The sequence below is a fragment of the Hypanus sabinus genome, chromosome 29, assembly GCF_030144855.1.
Source record: "Hypanus sabinus isolate sHypSab1 chromosome 29, sHypSab1.hap1, whole genome shotgun sequence".
Taxonomy (NCBI): domain Eukaryota; kingdom Metazoa; phylum Chordata; class Chondrichthyes; order Myliobatiformes; family Dasyatidae; genus Hypanus; species Hypanus sabinus.
This window is the reverse complement of record NC_082734.1, coordinates 27,410,812-27,427,112: the sequence shown is the minus strand read 5'-3', so window position 1 is coordinate 27,427,112 and position 16,301 is coordinate 27,410,812. Positions and strand designations below refer to the sequence as shown.

General features: G+C 42.7%; 1 protein-coding gene across 8 annotated transcripts in view; it reads right to left on the bottom strand.

Annotated features, from left to right (window-relative positions):
• LOC132383157 (transcription intermediary factor 1-beta-like) overlaps positions 1-16,301 on the bottom strand; it is a 122,988-nt gene that overhangs the window by 59,340 nt on the left and 47,347 nt on the right. For 4 of the 8 annotated variants that reach the window (XM_059954023.1, XM_059954022.1, XM_059954019.1 and 1 more), the window contains exon 2: positions 2,433-2,548. In XM_059954023.1, the coding sequence (XP_059810006.1) occupies positions 2,433-2,548 (116 nt within the window). Of the gene's footprint in view, positions 1-2,432; positions 2,549-9,845; positions 9,940-16,301 lie in introns of all 8 variants that reach the window. The other 4 variants (XM_059954024.1, XM_059954020.1, XM_059954025.1 and 1 more) reach the window with 3 other exon arrangements.

The following is a 16,301-nucleotide window of genomic DNA, read 5'->3' as shown; positions in this document are numbered from 1 at the left end:
TGCAAGAGGCAGGGTGGGAAGAGGAATAGTCCAGGTAGCTACGAGAGTCTGTAGGCTTATAGTAGATATCAGTAGATAAGCAATCTCCAGAGATGGAGACAGAAAGATCAAGAAAGGGGAGGGAGGTGTCGGAAATGGACCAGGTAAATTTGAGGGCAGAGCGAAAGTTGGAGGCAAAGTTAATGAAGTTGACGAGCTCAGCACACGTACAAGAGGCAGCGCCAATGCAGTATCGATGCAGTGAAGGAAAAGAGGGATGACCGGTATAGCCTTGGAACATGGACTGTTCCACAAAGCCAACAAAAAGGCAGGCATAACTGGGACCCATACGGGTGCCCATGGCTACACCCTTGGTTTGGAGGAAGTGGGAGGAGCCAAAGGAGAAATTATTGAGAGTAAGAACTAATGTGTAACGAGTTATTGTACAGCTAAACTTCTGAAATTTATTTGTCACTCAAGAAATCCTGCACCTCGAGTCGACCGGAACCATCTCTGATAGCCACTTTTCAAAATGATTCTAAGACAAGCGGGGTAATGAAGAGAGGGTTTAAAACCATTATTATACAGCTCCAACATGACTTAACTTGAAGCATTCATTCAACACCTCGGATGAAAAATCTTCCACAATTCTGAACTTCTGATCTTCATAATCAAACATACATTTCCGACGAGATTCACGAATTAAAAGCTCCTTTGTTTGAAAATCCTGTAGGCAAATTATCACTGAACAGGGTCGTCCTCCTGGAGGAGGTCTTGGTATGGGCGATCTGAGAGCTCGGTCTATTTTAGGTGGAGATTTTAAAATATTCAGAAATAATTTAGCCAAAAGGTTTGCAAAAAATTACGAAGGCTGATTGCCTTCCAATGACTCTTTAAAACCCAGAATACAATCATTTCTTCTGTTTTTAATCTCTAAGTCGATAACCTTCTGTTAATGTTTCATTAACCTTTAACTGTTTATCACAGATCTGTTCCAGGTCGTCAATCTTCACGTCGAACATTATTAAAATGTCTTCATTCTCTTTTATTCATTTATCATGTTCACTTAAAGTTTTTTGAATAGAATCCAATTTTACATCCATTTGTTTAAATTCAGCACTGAGTTGCTGGAATTCCTCTGAAAGTTCATTTTTGTGCTTCCGAAGTGTCTCCATAGTTACAGCTTCCAAACAGCTTCCAAAGTTACAGGAGGGTCCTCTTCTTTTGTAGTAGCTTTAGCACGACATGATAAAGCAATATTGCATTTAAAAGTAAGTTTTCAAAACAAGTTGGAAGCAGTAAATTAAAAATAGTAGGAGCACCTATAAAAGCAATGCTACTCCATCAACAGCCAGCAGTCAGAGATGTCACATCTTTCTACTGATTTAATGCCATTCTTTACCAGTAGAGCCACACCGCCCCCTCCGATGCCTTCCTATCCCTCCGATATAACATGTAACCTTGGATATTCAGCTCCCAACTACAGCCATCCTTCAGCCACGATTCAGTGATGGCCACAACATCATACCTGGCAATCTGTAATATTGCAACATGATCACCCACCTTATTTCTTGTACTACGTGCACTTAGATACAACACCTTGAGTACTGTATCTGCTATCCTTTCTGATTCTGTATCCCTAACGATTTGATACTCAGCCTGCTGGCTGCAACTAAGTCCCATCACCTACCTGCCCTTCCTGACAGTATGATTGGATGCTATCTTTACTTTTTTACCATCTGTCCTATCCCGAGTCTCTTCACTCCAGTTTCCCACCCCCTGCCAAATTAGTTCAAACCCTCCCAACAGCTCTAACAAACCTGTCCACAAGAATATTGGTCCTCCTTGGGTTCAGGTGCAACCCACCACTTTTGAACAGGTTAAAACTTCCCCTTGAAGAAATCCCAAAGAACCAAGAACCTGAAGCCCCGCTCCAGCTTCTCAGCCACGCATTTATCTGCTAAATCATCCTGTTTCTAACCTCACTGGTGCGTGGCAAAGGCAGCAATCCAGAAATGACTACCCTGGAGGTCCTGCTTCTCAACTTTCTATCTAGCTCTTAAATTCTCTTTTCAAGACCTCATTGCTTTTCCTTCCTATGTCATTGGTACCAATATGTACCAAGATATCTGGTTGCTCACCCTCCTTCCCCAAAATGTTATGGACGTGATCTGAGACATCTCTGACCCTGGCACCTAGGAGGCAACATACCATCCAGTGTCCCGTTCACGTCCACAGAATCTTCTGTCTGTTCCCCTCACTACCGCTCCCTTCTTCCCTCTTTCCCTTCTGCACCACAGACCCATGGTCAGTGCCTGGTTAAAGGTCCATGATTGGTTCAGTTTCAGTCTGCAACACCCACTAAGCTTCTAAGCAGAAGCTAGAGTCACAGAATGACTGAAGTTGTGTGCATAAAAACCTAGGTAAAAGCAAACCAACAAAATAAATACTACCTGGCTAACCTTCTTGTTTGAGCTAGTGTCCACTTCACCAGTGTCCCTTAGGAAGTAGTTTTCAATAATATCCTTTATGTTACATTGTTGTCGGCACACAGGGCAGGAAATAAGCCCTAGAAAAGAGAAACAAATTTAGTGTTACACTACTTTAAAAAGTTTCAATTTTAATTATCATTCAACCATACATCAATATAACCAAATGAAACAGCGGTCCTCTGGGTTCATGGTGTAAAACTATTTATCAACAGCACAGCAGCACACTACACATAGTAGAAATAGCATTCATGGTTATAATTTCAGAAAACAGTCGCAAAAAAATGAAAAAAAAATCTATAGCCCAAGTTGCCCTAGTCCAGCTTATTCTTCCACTGAGCGAGCACTGCAGGGCAGCACCAGTGGGAGGGGCCAGTCACGAAGCAGCCCTGCATCCGAGCACTTGTCTTCACCAGAGGGCAGGTTAGTTCTGTACCATAATTTATCTTTCATGAAATAATATATACAAAATTAAAGGTGTAACAGAAATATGACATTTTAAGGCTCTGCAACCATGCCACAAGACAACCCAAAGATATCAACGTCTTTTAAGAGTTTGATTAAATGTCAGATTGTTAAAAATTTTTTAATAATTTCACTTTCTCCCAACTCATGGATCAAGCCAGAGGCCCTAACATCAGCCTGTCATGAAGAGGAAGTCCCCATCAAAATCACAAGAATAACAGCTTGTGATTAAACTTCCTTCCACCAAACATAAACCTATTGCTGGTAAATAGATGCCAAAACTCTGTTAACTTCACTTTATGACAGCATACTCTGGTCAACCCTCCTTACATCAAATTCTGGTACATGGGGTATAATGCTGTTCTTGACTGCAGTTCAGCATTCAACATCGTAATTCCTTCCAGGCATGACAAGAAGCTCAGGGAGCTTGGCCTTCACTCTGCCTTGTGTAGATGGATCGTGGACTTCTTGTCAGATCACCAGGTGGTAAGAGTGGGCTCCCTCACTTCTGCCCCTCTGACCCTCCACATTAAGAGAAGTCATCATCCCGACATACTGGTGTCAAGAAAACAACTTCACTCAAATGTCACAAAAACAAAGGAGCTGGTTGTGGACTACAGGAGGAATGGAGACAGACTAACCCCTATTGACATCAATGGATCTGGGGTTGAACAGGTGTACAGGTTTAAGTTCCTCAGCATACACATTGCCGAAAATCTCATGTGGTCCATAGATATTGGCTGTGTGGTGAAAAAAAGACAACAGCACCCCTTTCACCTCAGACAGTTGAAGTTTTGTAAGGGTCCCCAAATCCTAAGAACTTTCAACAGGGGTACATTTGAGAGTATCCTGACTGGCTGCATCACTGCCTGGTATGGGAGCTGTACTTCCCTCAATCACAGGACTTTGCACAGAGTGGTGCAGATAGCCCATCTGTAGATGTGAACTTCCCACTATTCAGTACGTTTATAAAGACAGATATGTAAAAAGGGCCTGAAGGATCATTGGAGACCCAAGTCACCCAACTACAAACTACCATCCAGGAAATGGTACCACAGCATAAAAGCCAGGATCAACAGCTTCTTCCACCAGGCCAGACTGATTAATTCATGCTGATAAAATTGTATTTCTATATTATATTGACTGTCTTGTTGAACATACTATTTATTACAAATTACTATAAATTGCACATTTAGATGGAGACATAACGTAAAGATTTTTACTCATGTATATGAAGGATCTAAGTAATATAAAGTCAATTCAATTCATATTACAGGAGCTGACCTGATGTAGCACTCAGGATCTCTCAGCACCTCTGCAAGATAATCAGTATAGTGAATACCCTGGAGATGGGAGCTCTTAATGATGGTCAATAAACAGCTGAAGTACCAAGATTAAATAATTTATTTTCAATACTATGGATTAGGCACCAAGCCGAATGCAGGAGAGTAGCATTATAGTCTTTGGTAAGTAAAACTCAGAAATTTCAGTAAATCTCCACACTTGCTCCAATACCTATTGTCCACCATAGGGTGACTGTTTCATTCCCCACTGAACACTATTTGTGACTTCAACAAAAAGAGCAAATCTTACAGATGTTCTTAAAAATGTGCAATTCTTCCAAAAAAAACATTTTCCATTTATAAAAGTATCCTCAATCCACTGAAATGAACGTGACCCAATTCTAATGTCACTTTACAAGCTGCTTCAAGTTGAAGTGGTTCTGTTACATGCAGGAATACACAAGGCTCTAAGAAGCTGATATGTTGATATTCCTGGGCCCTCAGAGGCTCCATCTTCCTCTCACCCCAACCCTTCCCTCTCCACTGACACTACCAGCCTCCCTCCCCCCTCTGATCCCATCTCTCATCCGTGTCAGGTCTTTACCATTCCCTCCAACCTTCAACTCTCTGAGGCAGAACACTCAGTACTCAGTAAGGGCCGCACCTTTGTCTCCCTTCGCCCACACCTCAGCAAGTTCAGCGTACGCCATGACGTTGAACTCTTCTTCCACTGGCTCCATCTCTGAGCTTACTTCTTTGGCAAGGACTCTCCTACCCCCACCGATTACCCCTTCTCCCATCTTTAACCCTCCTCCTCTTCATGGACACCCCACTCTGGTCTTCTGCCTGATCTGGATCACTTTATTGCTAATTGCCAATGGGACATCAACCATTTCGACTTCACCACACCCTGTTCCAATTCCAACCTCACTCCAGTCCTGACGAAGGATCTCGGCCCGAAACGTTGACAGTGCTTCTCCTATAGATGCTGCCTGGCCTGCTGCGTTCCACCAGCATTTTGTGTGTGTTGCTTGATTTTGGAAGACTAGTTCTTTACTACAAACGATAATGAAAATGAGAACATTCCTTATGTCTGAATGGAACAGTCATTTGAATGCTGTGAAGTTACTACAGTCAGGCAAGAAGAAATCTGAATATTATATATAATCCAGCAGTTCTGCAGCTGAGGCATTTGCCTTCCTTAGCACTGACTCAACCTGCAAACTAACCTTTCGGGCAGAGGTTTCCAACTGGGATCCATGGACTCCTTGATTAATGGTATTGGTCCATGGCATAAAAAATGTTGAGAACCCCTGCTTTACAGAATCCTATATGAGGACTCCTAAGTCCCTTTGCATCATGGGTTTTTGAATTTTCTTCCCATTTAGAAAACAGCCTACACCTTTATTCCTTGTATCAAAATGCATGAACATACACTTCCCTACATGATATTCCATCTGCCACTTCTTCAACTATTCTTAAGATCTGTCCAAGACCTTCTACAGACTCCTTGCTTCCTCAACCCTACCTGCCCTCTACCTTGCAAACTGGCCACAAGTCTATCAATTTCGTCATCCAAATCATTGATATATATAATGTGGTGATCCCCGTGGAACACCATTTGTCACCAGCAGCCAACCAGAAAAGGCCTCTGCTTTTCCCACTCTTTGCCTCCTGCCAGTCAGCCAACTCTATCCATGCTAGTATCTTTTCTGTAATACCACTGGCTCTTATCTTGTTAAGCACCTTGTCAAAGGCCTTCTGAAAATCCAAGTAAACAACTTCCACTGACTCTCCTTCGTCTATCTTGTTCCTTCCTCAAAAGAATTCCAACAGATTTGTCAGGTCCGATTTCAAATTAAGGAAACCACGCTGACTTTGGACTACCTTATCCAAGTACATTGAAACATCAGCCTTAATAACAGACTTCAACATCTTCAGAAACACCGAAGTCAGGCAAATTGGCCTGAAAATTTCCTTTCTTCTGCCTCCCTTCTTTCTTAAAGAGTGGAGTGACACTTGTAATTTTCCAGTCCTCCAGAACCATACCAGAATTTAGTAATTCTTGAATGATCATTATGAATGCTTCCACATTTTCTTTTTAAAACACATTTTTATTAGCACAAAATCCTGCTGGACATTAAAAACTTAAAATACTGCAGGCCAACACCATCAGCAAGTTGCTCATTGGCAGAAAAACTGAAAGAGTTGGACTTGGTATGGATCACACTGCTCCCTACGTCAGAGAGACATTGGAGTGAGTGCAAGAAGGTGGTGTGCAGTCTAATAGCGAGCGATTGTCTTCATCACTTTTCTTGCGATTGCAAGGCCCTGTTGCACACTGCTAATGTGGAATGCTTCAAATCTGATTCACTGGTTTACTGGTGAGTGGCAGGGGCAGATGGCAGGAAAGCTGTATGGCCTTGATCATAGCAAGGACTGGCCCTCAACCCGTGACGTTACCTGTTTACGGCTGTACATAACTAACTCTCCAGCATTATTTTCCAACAGTCCAATATTCACTCTCCCCTTCCTTTTCCTCTATATGTTTGAAAAAACCTTTGGTATCTTTCATATTTTAGTAGCTTACCTTCATGTTTCATCTTTTCCCTCCTAATGGATTTTTTTAAGTTGCCTTTTGTTGGTTTATAAATGCTTCCTCATCATCAACTTCCCACTAATTTTTGCTCTGTTATCTGACCTCTCTTTTGCTTTTATCCCATCTTTGACTTCCCTTGCCAGCCATAGTTGCCTCATTCTCCCTTTCACATCTTTGGGATATATCTATCCTATGTCTTCCAAACTGCTCCCAGAAACTCTAGCCATTGCAGTTCTACCATCATCCCCACCAGAATCCCCTTCTCATCAATTTTGGGCAGCTCCTCCCTCATGCCTCTGTAATTCACTTTACTCCACTGTAATACTGATACATCTGACTTCATCTTCTCTCTGTCAAACTGCAGGGTGGATTCTATCATATTATGATCACTGCTTCCTAAGGGTTCCTTTACCTTAAGTTGACAAAATTTCCAATTGCAAATCTGCTACAATTAGTATCCTCAGTTCCAAAACAATTAAAAAATGTTATTAAAAGGAAAGGTGATGTAACACAATGGTAAATATGCCTTTGTCCCAACTTTTGTTGAGTGTGTTGCAGCCATCAAATTCTAAATTTGTGTATATTTACAAAATACAATTAAGTTGGTCAGTAAAACTATTGTAAATCTTTTCTTTGTACTTTTGTCAGTTAAATAAAGGTTTACGTGAATTAACATATCACAGATTTTTGTTTTTATTGCATTTTGGAAAATATCCCAACTTTTCTGGAAATGGGGTTTGAAGTTATGGTGAACCCAAGCAATCTCTTGCTCCACAGGCAAGTCCCGACAAGCCCAGCTCACTTTTTAAAACTGGCACACAAAGCCCACAAGGAACTGTCCAACTCACTCAGTGATCTCCCATTCTGAAAAGGAGAGTCTAGGATCCAAGGGTACAGCCTCAAATATCTGTTTAAAACTGAAAATGAGGAGGAATTCTTTCAGCTAGAGAGGTGAATTTGTAGAATTCACTACCAGAGTCAGAGCACTACAGCACAAGAACAGGCCCTTCAGCCCACGACCAGATACCTAGTCCCATCAACACGCATCCATAACCCTGTATTCCATGTATTTATCCAAACTTTTAAATGTTGAAATAGGGTGCCTTTGTACAGTGGTATCAGAAATCCGCAGATGGCTGCAATAAGAAAACAGATTTGGGAGGGTTGTGAGGGTGACAGAAGTTAGATGGGCGGGGTCATTAAAGCCAAGTTATTGGGTGTAGTTAAGGCAGAAATCGATAGGTTCTGAATTGGTTGTTACAGGGAGAAGGTATAGAATTAATGATGGCAGGAACCCAAACACTAGGCCTCAATCTCCGGTCTCATTAATTTATGAACCTGGGGGTCACTGAAACTCAATCTTCCTCCCAGCGCAGAACTTCAACTCTGGAACCTGCTGGACCTCACTGAGCTGGAGGGAAGGGTGAGGGACCCGGTCCGAGGTCAGAAAGCCAATATCATCTGCATCGCTGGTCTTTGAATGCCGAGTGAAGAGTAAGGTACTGGTCTGATCTCTAATTCCTCACATCCCCCTAACTCCCCTTAACACATGATGCCTTTGTCTTTGGTTGGAAGACACTGGGCTGGGAGAGGTTGTTGGAACAGTGTTATACGGTGTACATGCTGTAATCATGGTGGAGAGATTGAATGTTTACGACAGATGATATGGTCCCAATCCAGCAGGCTGCTTTGACCTTGATGGCCCTGAGCTGCTTGAGACCTGTTTGCACTGCACTCATCCAGTTAAGTGGAGATTTCATCAGGTTCTGACATGCTTTGTAGATCATGAAGTTTCTCCACAAAGAGTAAACCGTTTCTAACCTGTTTCTGCAGATAGCAATGACAATTAGCTGCAAATACTTTGTGGCTCAAGCAGATGCTGCTTGGCTGAATTCCTCCAGTAGATTGCTTCTCTGTCTTTCAGCATCTACAGTCTACTGTCTCGGGTCCTGTGTGTGGTTAGTCCAGTTGAGTTTCTACTCAGTGGCAATCCCCGGGATATTGATGCTCGTGGACACAGATACTCAGTTCTAAAGATAGGTGGTTAGACTCTCTCTTAATGGAGATAGTTACTGCCTTGCACTTCTGTGGCTTGAACGTAACATTGCAGCATGAAGGCACTGCACTTCATTTATTGAAGAGTTACAAATGAAATAGAAACTTATAATAATCAGCAAACGTCGTCACATCAGACCTTACGATGGAAGGAAGATTAGAAGGCAGCTGAAGATAGCTGAGCCCACGACACTTCTCCTAAGTAACTCCTGCAATAAAAAAAATTTCCCACCCATTCCTTCTATTCCCCACTCTAACCTCTTACCTTTTCTCACCTGCCTATCACCTCCCCCAGTGACCATCTATCTTCTCTTTCTCCGATGGTCCACTCTCCTCCATCAAATTCCATCCTCTCCAGCCCTTTACTTTTCCTACCCACCTGGCTTCAACTATCACTTTCTAGCTATCTCCCTTCCCCTGCCCCCCACAGTTTTATTCTGGTGTCTTTCCCCTTCCTTTCCAGTCATGAAGAAGGGTCTCGGCCCAAAATGTCAACTATTTATTCATCTCCATAGATGCTGCCTGACCTGCTGAGTTCCTCCATCATTCTGATGTGTGCATTGCTTTGGATTTCCAGCATCGGAAGAATTTCTCATGCTTATGATTTCCTGAGTGATGTCTGTGCCTGGTCATCAAAAACCAGGATAATCTATCTTTGCACAAATTACAAATCCAATTATTGGAACTTCTTCCTTTGAACCCCATTGATTTCAGTTTTCCTCTGATAGCATAACCAATTAGAATAATCAGACACTGGTAATTAAGCATAACAGCTTCTATCAATTTTCTTATGATTGAGACAAGGCTGAATGGGTGGTAACACCATAACCATATTTTCCCACACCGTACCTGAACAGTTACAACAAGCGCAACTAGTTCTGAGCCTTCAGTATGACAACTAGGCTATTTGATCCCACAGCAGTTTCTGCAGCTGAAGTACTCAGCATTTCTCGATAACATATAGAATCAACCAACCGGCGGTTGCTACTTGCGATGGTGGGCACCTCCCGATGAAGCCAAGTATTAAAGTATAAAGATCAATAAGTCTTTGCCAGGAGACAGGATCATCCTGACAAGAAAGAAATAAGTATTAAAATACTTAAGTACTCAAAACAGAAGTTCAAACAAAACCCAATGCAATGTTTTCCTCCTTTTGTGAAGTTCGGATGAACAGATGCAGCTTTGCAATTGCTACTGATTACAAAATCCATTCCTAGAGTATGGACTATTATGAAGTAGTAACTTGATTCGTTGATGGTCTGCATCCGAGGGTTCTAAAAGAGGTGGCTCAGGAAATTGCGGATGCATTGGTAATCATTTTCCAATGTTCCTTAGATTCAGGATCAGTTTCTGAAGATTGGAGAGTGGCTAATGTTATCCCACTTTTCAAGAAGGGAGGGAAGGAGAAAATGGAGAACTATCGCCCTGTTAGCCTAACGTCAGTCGTGGGGAAGATGCTTGAGTCCATTATTAAGGACGAAATAGTGGCACATCTTGATGGCAGAAATAGGATTAGGCTGAGTCAGCATGGATTTACCAAGGGCAAATCATGCTTGACTAATCTGTTGGGAGTTTTTTGAGGGTGTAACAAGGATGTTAGACGAGGGTAAGCCAGTGGATGTTGTGTACCTAGATTTTCAGAAGGCATTCGATAAGGTGCCACATAGGAGATTGGTGAGTAAAATCAGAGCTCATGGCATTGGGGGCAGGGTTTCAACATGGACAGAAAACTGTTTGGCAGATAGAAAGCAAAGGGTAGCAGTGAATGGGTGTTTCTCGGACTGGCTGGAGGTGACTAGTGGGGTACCACAGGGCTCTGTATTGGGACCACAGCTCTTTACGATTTATGTCAATGATTTAGATGAGGGCATTGAAAACTATATCAGCAAGTTTGCTGACGATACTAAACTGGGTGGCAGTGTGACATGCGAAGAGGACGTCAGGAGAATACAGGGAGATTTGGATAGGCTGGGTGAGTGGGCAGATACTTGGCAGATGTCATTCAATGTGAATAAATGTGAAGTTAACCACTTTGGAAGCAGGAACAAGAGAGCAGAGTATTGTCTGAACGGTGTAGAGTTAGTTAAGGGAGAAATGCAAAGAGACCTAGGAGTCCCAGTTCACCAGTCAATGAAGGTGAATGAGCAAGTGCAACAGGCAGTGAAGAGGGCAAATGGAATGTTGGCCTTTGTTACAAGGGGAGTTGAGTACAAGAGCAAGGATGTCCTTTTGCATTTGTACAGGGCCCTGGTGAGACCACACCTGGAATATTGTGTACAGTTTTGGTCTCCAGGTTTAAGGAAGGACATTCTGGCAATTGAGGAAGTGCAGCGTAGATTCACTAGGTTGATTCCTGGGATGGCAGGGCTGTCTTACGCAGAGAGATTGGAGAGATTGGGCTTGTACATGCTGGAATTGAGGAGATTCAGAGGGGATCTGATTGAAACGTTTAAGATAATTAAAGGATTTGATAGGATTGAGGCAGGAAATATGTTCCAGATGTTGGGAGAGTCCAGTACCAGAGGGTATGGATTGAGAATAAGAGGTCAGTTATTTAAAACAGAGTTGAGGAAGAGCTTCTTCTCCCAGAGAGTTATGGAGGTGTGGAATGCACTGCCTCGGAAGACGGTGGAGACCAATTCTCTGGATGCTTTCAAGAAGGAGCTAGATAGATATCTGATGGATAGGGGAATCAAGGGATATGGGGACAAGGCAGGGACTGGGTATTGATAGTGAATGATCAGCCATGATCTCAGAATGGCGGTGCAGACTTGAGGGGCCGAATGGTCTACCTCTGCACCTATTGTCTATTGTTATTTGAAGTAACAAGTGAAAGAGTGACATCTTGTAGGGTGGGAGCTATTTAAAAGCCACAAGTCTCATTGGTCATGAGTCATGGTTTGAGGTAGTAAGTGAGAGTGACAGAGAGCAACTAAAAAGCCATAAGCAGGGAAATGATGATGAAATATGAAGGTAAGCTAGGTAATAATGTCAAACAATATACCAGAGGTTTCTTCCCCGGATATATAAAGAATAAAAAGAGTCGAGAGCAGATATTGGACTGCTGGAAAATTATGCCAGGTAAGTAGTAATGGGGAGACAATGAAATTCCTAACTAATTGAAGAAGTGTTTAACACCCATCTTCATTGTGGAAGATACTCACAGTATGCCAGATGCTCAAGTATCACGAGGCAGAAGCAAGCGTTGTTGCTATTACTAAACAGTAGGTGCTTGGGAAGCTGACAAGTCCCTGGATCAGATGGACTAGACCGGGGGTCGGCAACCCGCGGCTCCGAACCCACATGTGGCTCTTTTACGTCTGTGCTGCGGCTCCCTGTTGCTTTGGGAAATAATTGGTTGTGGCGACCCTTTTCCTGGCACATCCGAACCGGCTCACAATTAGATAGCCTACGGGGGTTTGCGAGCATAGAGCTTTGGAGCCTCTGCGCCATGGGGGGGGGGGGTGGGGGGGCAGGTTGAGGGAGGCTTAAAAGTGAGGCTGAAGATTTCGAATAAAGTTTTTTCCTTCGACTGCAGTTACCGACTCCGTGTCGTAATTTTAGCGCTGCGTGTAGCACACCGCTACATGGTCAGTATTTAATTAAAATGTATTTTATGTTAGTTTGTTAGTTTTTGAAATGTAAATCTAAATTTGAAGATTATGGTGATCTTGTACAATCTAAATAAGACGTTGTGGCGACCCATTTCCAGACACATCCGAACCGGCTCACAATTAGCCAGCGTTCAGGCTAAGGGAGATAGCCTACGGGGGTTTGTGAGTACGTGTCTTTTGCAGCATCCGCGCCCATGGGGGGCGGGTTGAGGGAGGCTTAAAAGCAAGGCTGTTTAGTTCGAATAAAGCTATCTTTGACTGCAGTTTACTGACTGCATGTAGCACACCGCTACAACGTGTTTTTATCGCTGGCTGTCCAGAGGGGAGGTGCTGAAACGCTTTGTCGCGTGTCTGGAAGAAGTGAAAACTTTCCTGGGCAGCAAAGGGCTCAACTTTCCTGAGCTGGAACAGCCAGAGTGGCTGGAAAAGCTACACTTCATGGTAGACATGACAGCGCACCTGAACACGCTGAACACAGCTCTTCAACGGGGTAAGGACGTACAGCCCTGCACATGTTGGAGGATGTATTGGCATTCGAGCGCAAGTTGACGTTGCTTGCCAGAGATTTACAGAAAGGCACATTGTCTCACTTCCCCAATTTGAGAGAGTTCAAACAAGGTCACGACATGATAAATTCGGAGTATTTACATTCTGCAATCATCGCAATGCAAACATCGTTTGGGAAACGCTTCTGTGAGTTCAGAGAGGAAAAAAACACATTATCCTTCCCGGTCAGTCCCCTAAGCATCGATCCATCCCTACTGAATACGACTGCATTGTCAGGTGTGAGTCAACCTGAACAAGTATGATAAATATTTTAATTGCCTATTATTTTACGTATATTCATATGTTTTCATTGTTCAGTGAAATAGTCCTTTTATTTTTCAGGTTGACAGCTGGCTGACGTTATTTTTGGTTTGCTGCTGGTGGCAAATTTAAGTTTGGCGTTTTTCATAAATACAAGAAGGACTCAAATAGACGTTGAGTATTTTACTTAAAAGTAACCTTCAACCCAACGTCTTTTTTTCGGAGTTCAAAATGTTTTTGTTGCATGCAGAAATGTAATTTCGTTTCCTCTGCAGGAGTTCATCAATTTCATAAATGCAACACATTATAGTTTGTTTATACATAGCATAAAGGCAAAACAAAACGTTGTATGCAGTGTTATTTCATTTTAAATGTCAAACGGGTTTTGCGGCTCCCAGTGTTTTCTTTTCTGTGGGAAACGGGTCCAAGTGGCTCTTTCAGTGGTAAAGGTTGCTGACCCCTGGACTAGACCCTAGGGTTCTGAAAGAGGTAGCTAAAGAAACTGCAGAAGCATTAATGATCTTTCAAAAAAATCACTAGGTTCTGGAAGACTATAAAATTGCGAATGGCACTCCATTCTTTAAGATGGGAGGGAAGGAGGGAGAAAGAAAGAAATTTAGAAGAACACAGAGGAATTTCATTGAAACATATAAAGGTCCAGAGTGGAAGTGAAAGAATTTTTTTTAAGCCAGAGGGTGGTGAATCTATGGAATTTGTTGCTACAGGTGGCTATGAAAGCCAGGTCATTGAGTGTTTTTAAGGCAGAAGTTGATAGATTCCTGACTAGTCAGGGCATGAAAGGTTACAGGAAGAAGGGAGGAGAATGGGATTGAGGGGGAAAATGGATCAGCCACAATGAAATGGCGAAACAGACTCAATGGATCTAATTCTGCAGGGCAGGAGACATTTGAGAACTGCAAATCCCCTCGGAAGTCACTGTTTGAGTCAATAAAAAGAAGAGTTAACAGAAAAACAATTTGGGGAAAGGGGCAGAATTAGAGTGGTTCAACAGGCTTGGGCAAGAACAGGCTTGAACAGCACAGACACAAGCTCGAAGAGAATTTTCAGTAAGCCTTTTTTTCCTGCTGTGTACATAGCTGATGTGCTGAGAACGGGTCTAGAGTTAGAGGCATGTTCCTTCTGTGAGATACAAGAATTTTGAGAGATTTCCAGAATCCTTAATAACTACATCTGTACACACTGCACTGAGCTGCAGCTCCTTAAAGACCATGTCAAGGAATTGGAACTGCAGCTTGATGATATTCAGCTCAGATAGGAGAATAAGAGGGAGGGTTCAGTAGCTTGAAGATTCGTACGGCTAGATTTGGGAACAGCTCCTTTCCAACTGTGATAAGACTGCTGAATGGATCCTGACCTGGATCTGGGCCATACCTTCCAAATATCCGGACCTGAGTTGCACTACCTTACTTTCCCTTTTCTATTTTTTAATCATGATTTATAATTTAAATTTTTATTATATTTAATTTGATTTGTACTTCAGGGAGCGCGAAGCGCAGAGTCAAATATTGCTGTGATGATTGTACGCTCTAGTATCAATTGTCTGGTGACAGGAGCTACAAGAAGGTAGCCACTCCTAAATTCCAAGAGGTAGGTGACCATCAGGAGGAGGAAAGGAAATAGATAGGTAGTGCAGAGTACTCCTGTGGCTGTTCCCTTCAATGTTAAGTATGGCTGTATTGGGGGGGGAAGGGTGGTGGGAACAACTTAACAGGGTGAAGCCATAGCAATCAGGTCAGTGGCTCAGAAAGGTAAGGAAGCAGAAATGATAGTGGATATGTTGGTTAAAGAGGCAGAAAGGAGGTTCTCTGGATAAGAACAAGATTCCCAGATGGTTTGTTGCCTCCTTGATACCAGAGTCAGGGTCAGGATGAGTTCACAGCATTTTTAAGTGGGAAGGTAAGTAATCGGAGGTCACGATCCACATTGGTAGGATGGATGATGAGTTTCTGCAAAGTGAGTTCAGGGAGTTAGGTGCTAAATTAAAGGAAAGGACCTCCAGGGTTGTTATCTCAGGATTGCTATCAATCCCATGTGCTAGTGAGGCCAGAAATAGAAAGATCATACCTTTTAACACATGGCTAAGGAGTTGGGAGCAAGAGGGAAAATTCATGGATCATTGGGCCTCTTTCAGGAAAGGGGAGCGAACTGCACAGAAGGGATGGTTTGCACCTGGAGGAGGATTAATATATCCTTAGAGGGGCAGCGGAAGGATGTTTAAACTAGAATTGCAGAGGGATGGGAACAAGAGTGCCAGAACAGACAGTGGAGTGGTTATGGAGAAAGATGTCATTAAGCCTTCATACAAGGCCTGAAATCCAAAAGTTGAGCATGGAGAACTAATGCTCAGAGCTGCATCTATTTCAAAACACAAGTATTGTATGAAAGGTGGATGAGTTTAGGGCATTGATCAGCAAGTGCAATTCTGACATTGTTTGTAGGAAAGCAGGACTGGCAGCTCAATACTCTGGGGTTCCATTGTTTTCGATATGATAGAATGGAGCAACTGAATGCAGGAGGGTGGGGGAGGAGGGGGAAGAAGAGAATAACATGGCAGTGTGCAACCAGGACAAACTGAAGAGCTCATCCAGTCAGACTTTATGGGTAGAATTGAGGAATAAGAAAGGCATGACCATGTTAACAGGATTATATTATAGACAACCCAACAGACTGCAAGATTTAGAGGAGCAAATTTGTAGAGAGACTGCAGACTGCTGCAAGAAACGTAAGGTTGTGAAAGTAGGTAATTTTAAATTTCCACCTATTAATTGGGTCTCCCATATTGTAAAAGAGCTAGATAGGAAAGTTTGTCAAATCTGTTCACGAAAACTTCCTTAATCATCACACAGAAGTTTCAGTTAGACCAGGGGTCAGCAACGTTTACCACTGAAAGAGCCACTTGGACCCGTTTCCCACAGAAAAGAAAACACTGGGAGCCGCAAAACCCGTTTGACATTTAAAATGAAATAACACTGCATACAACGTTTTGTTT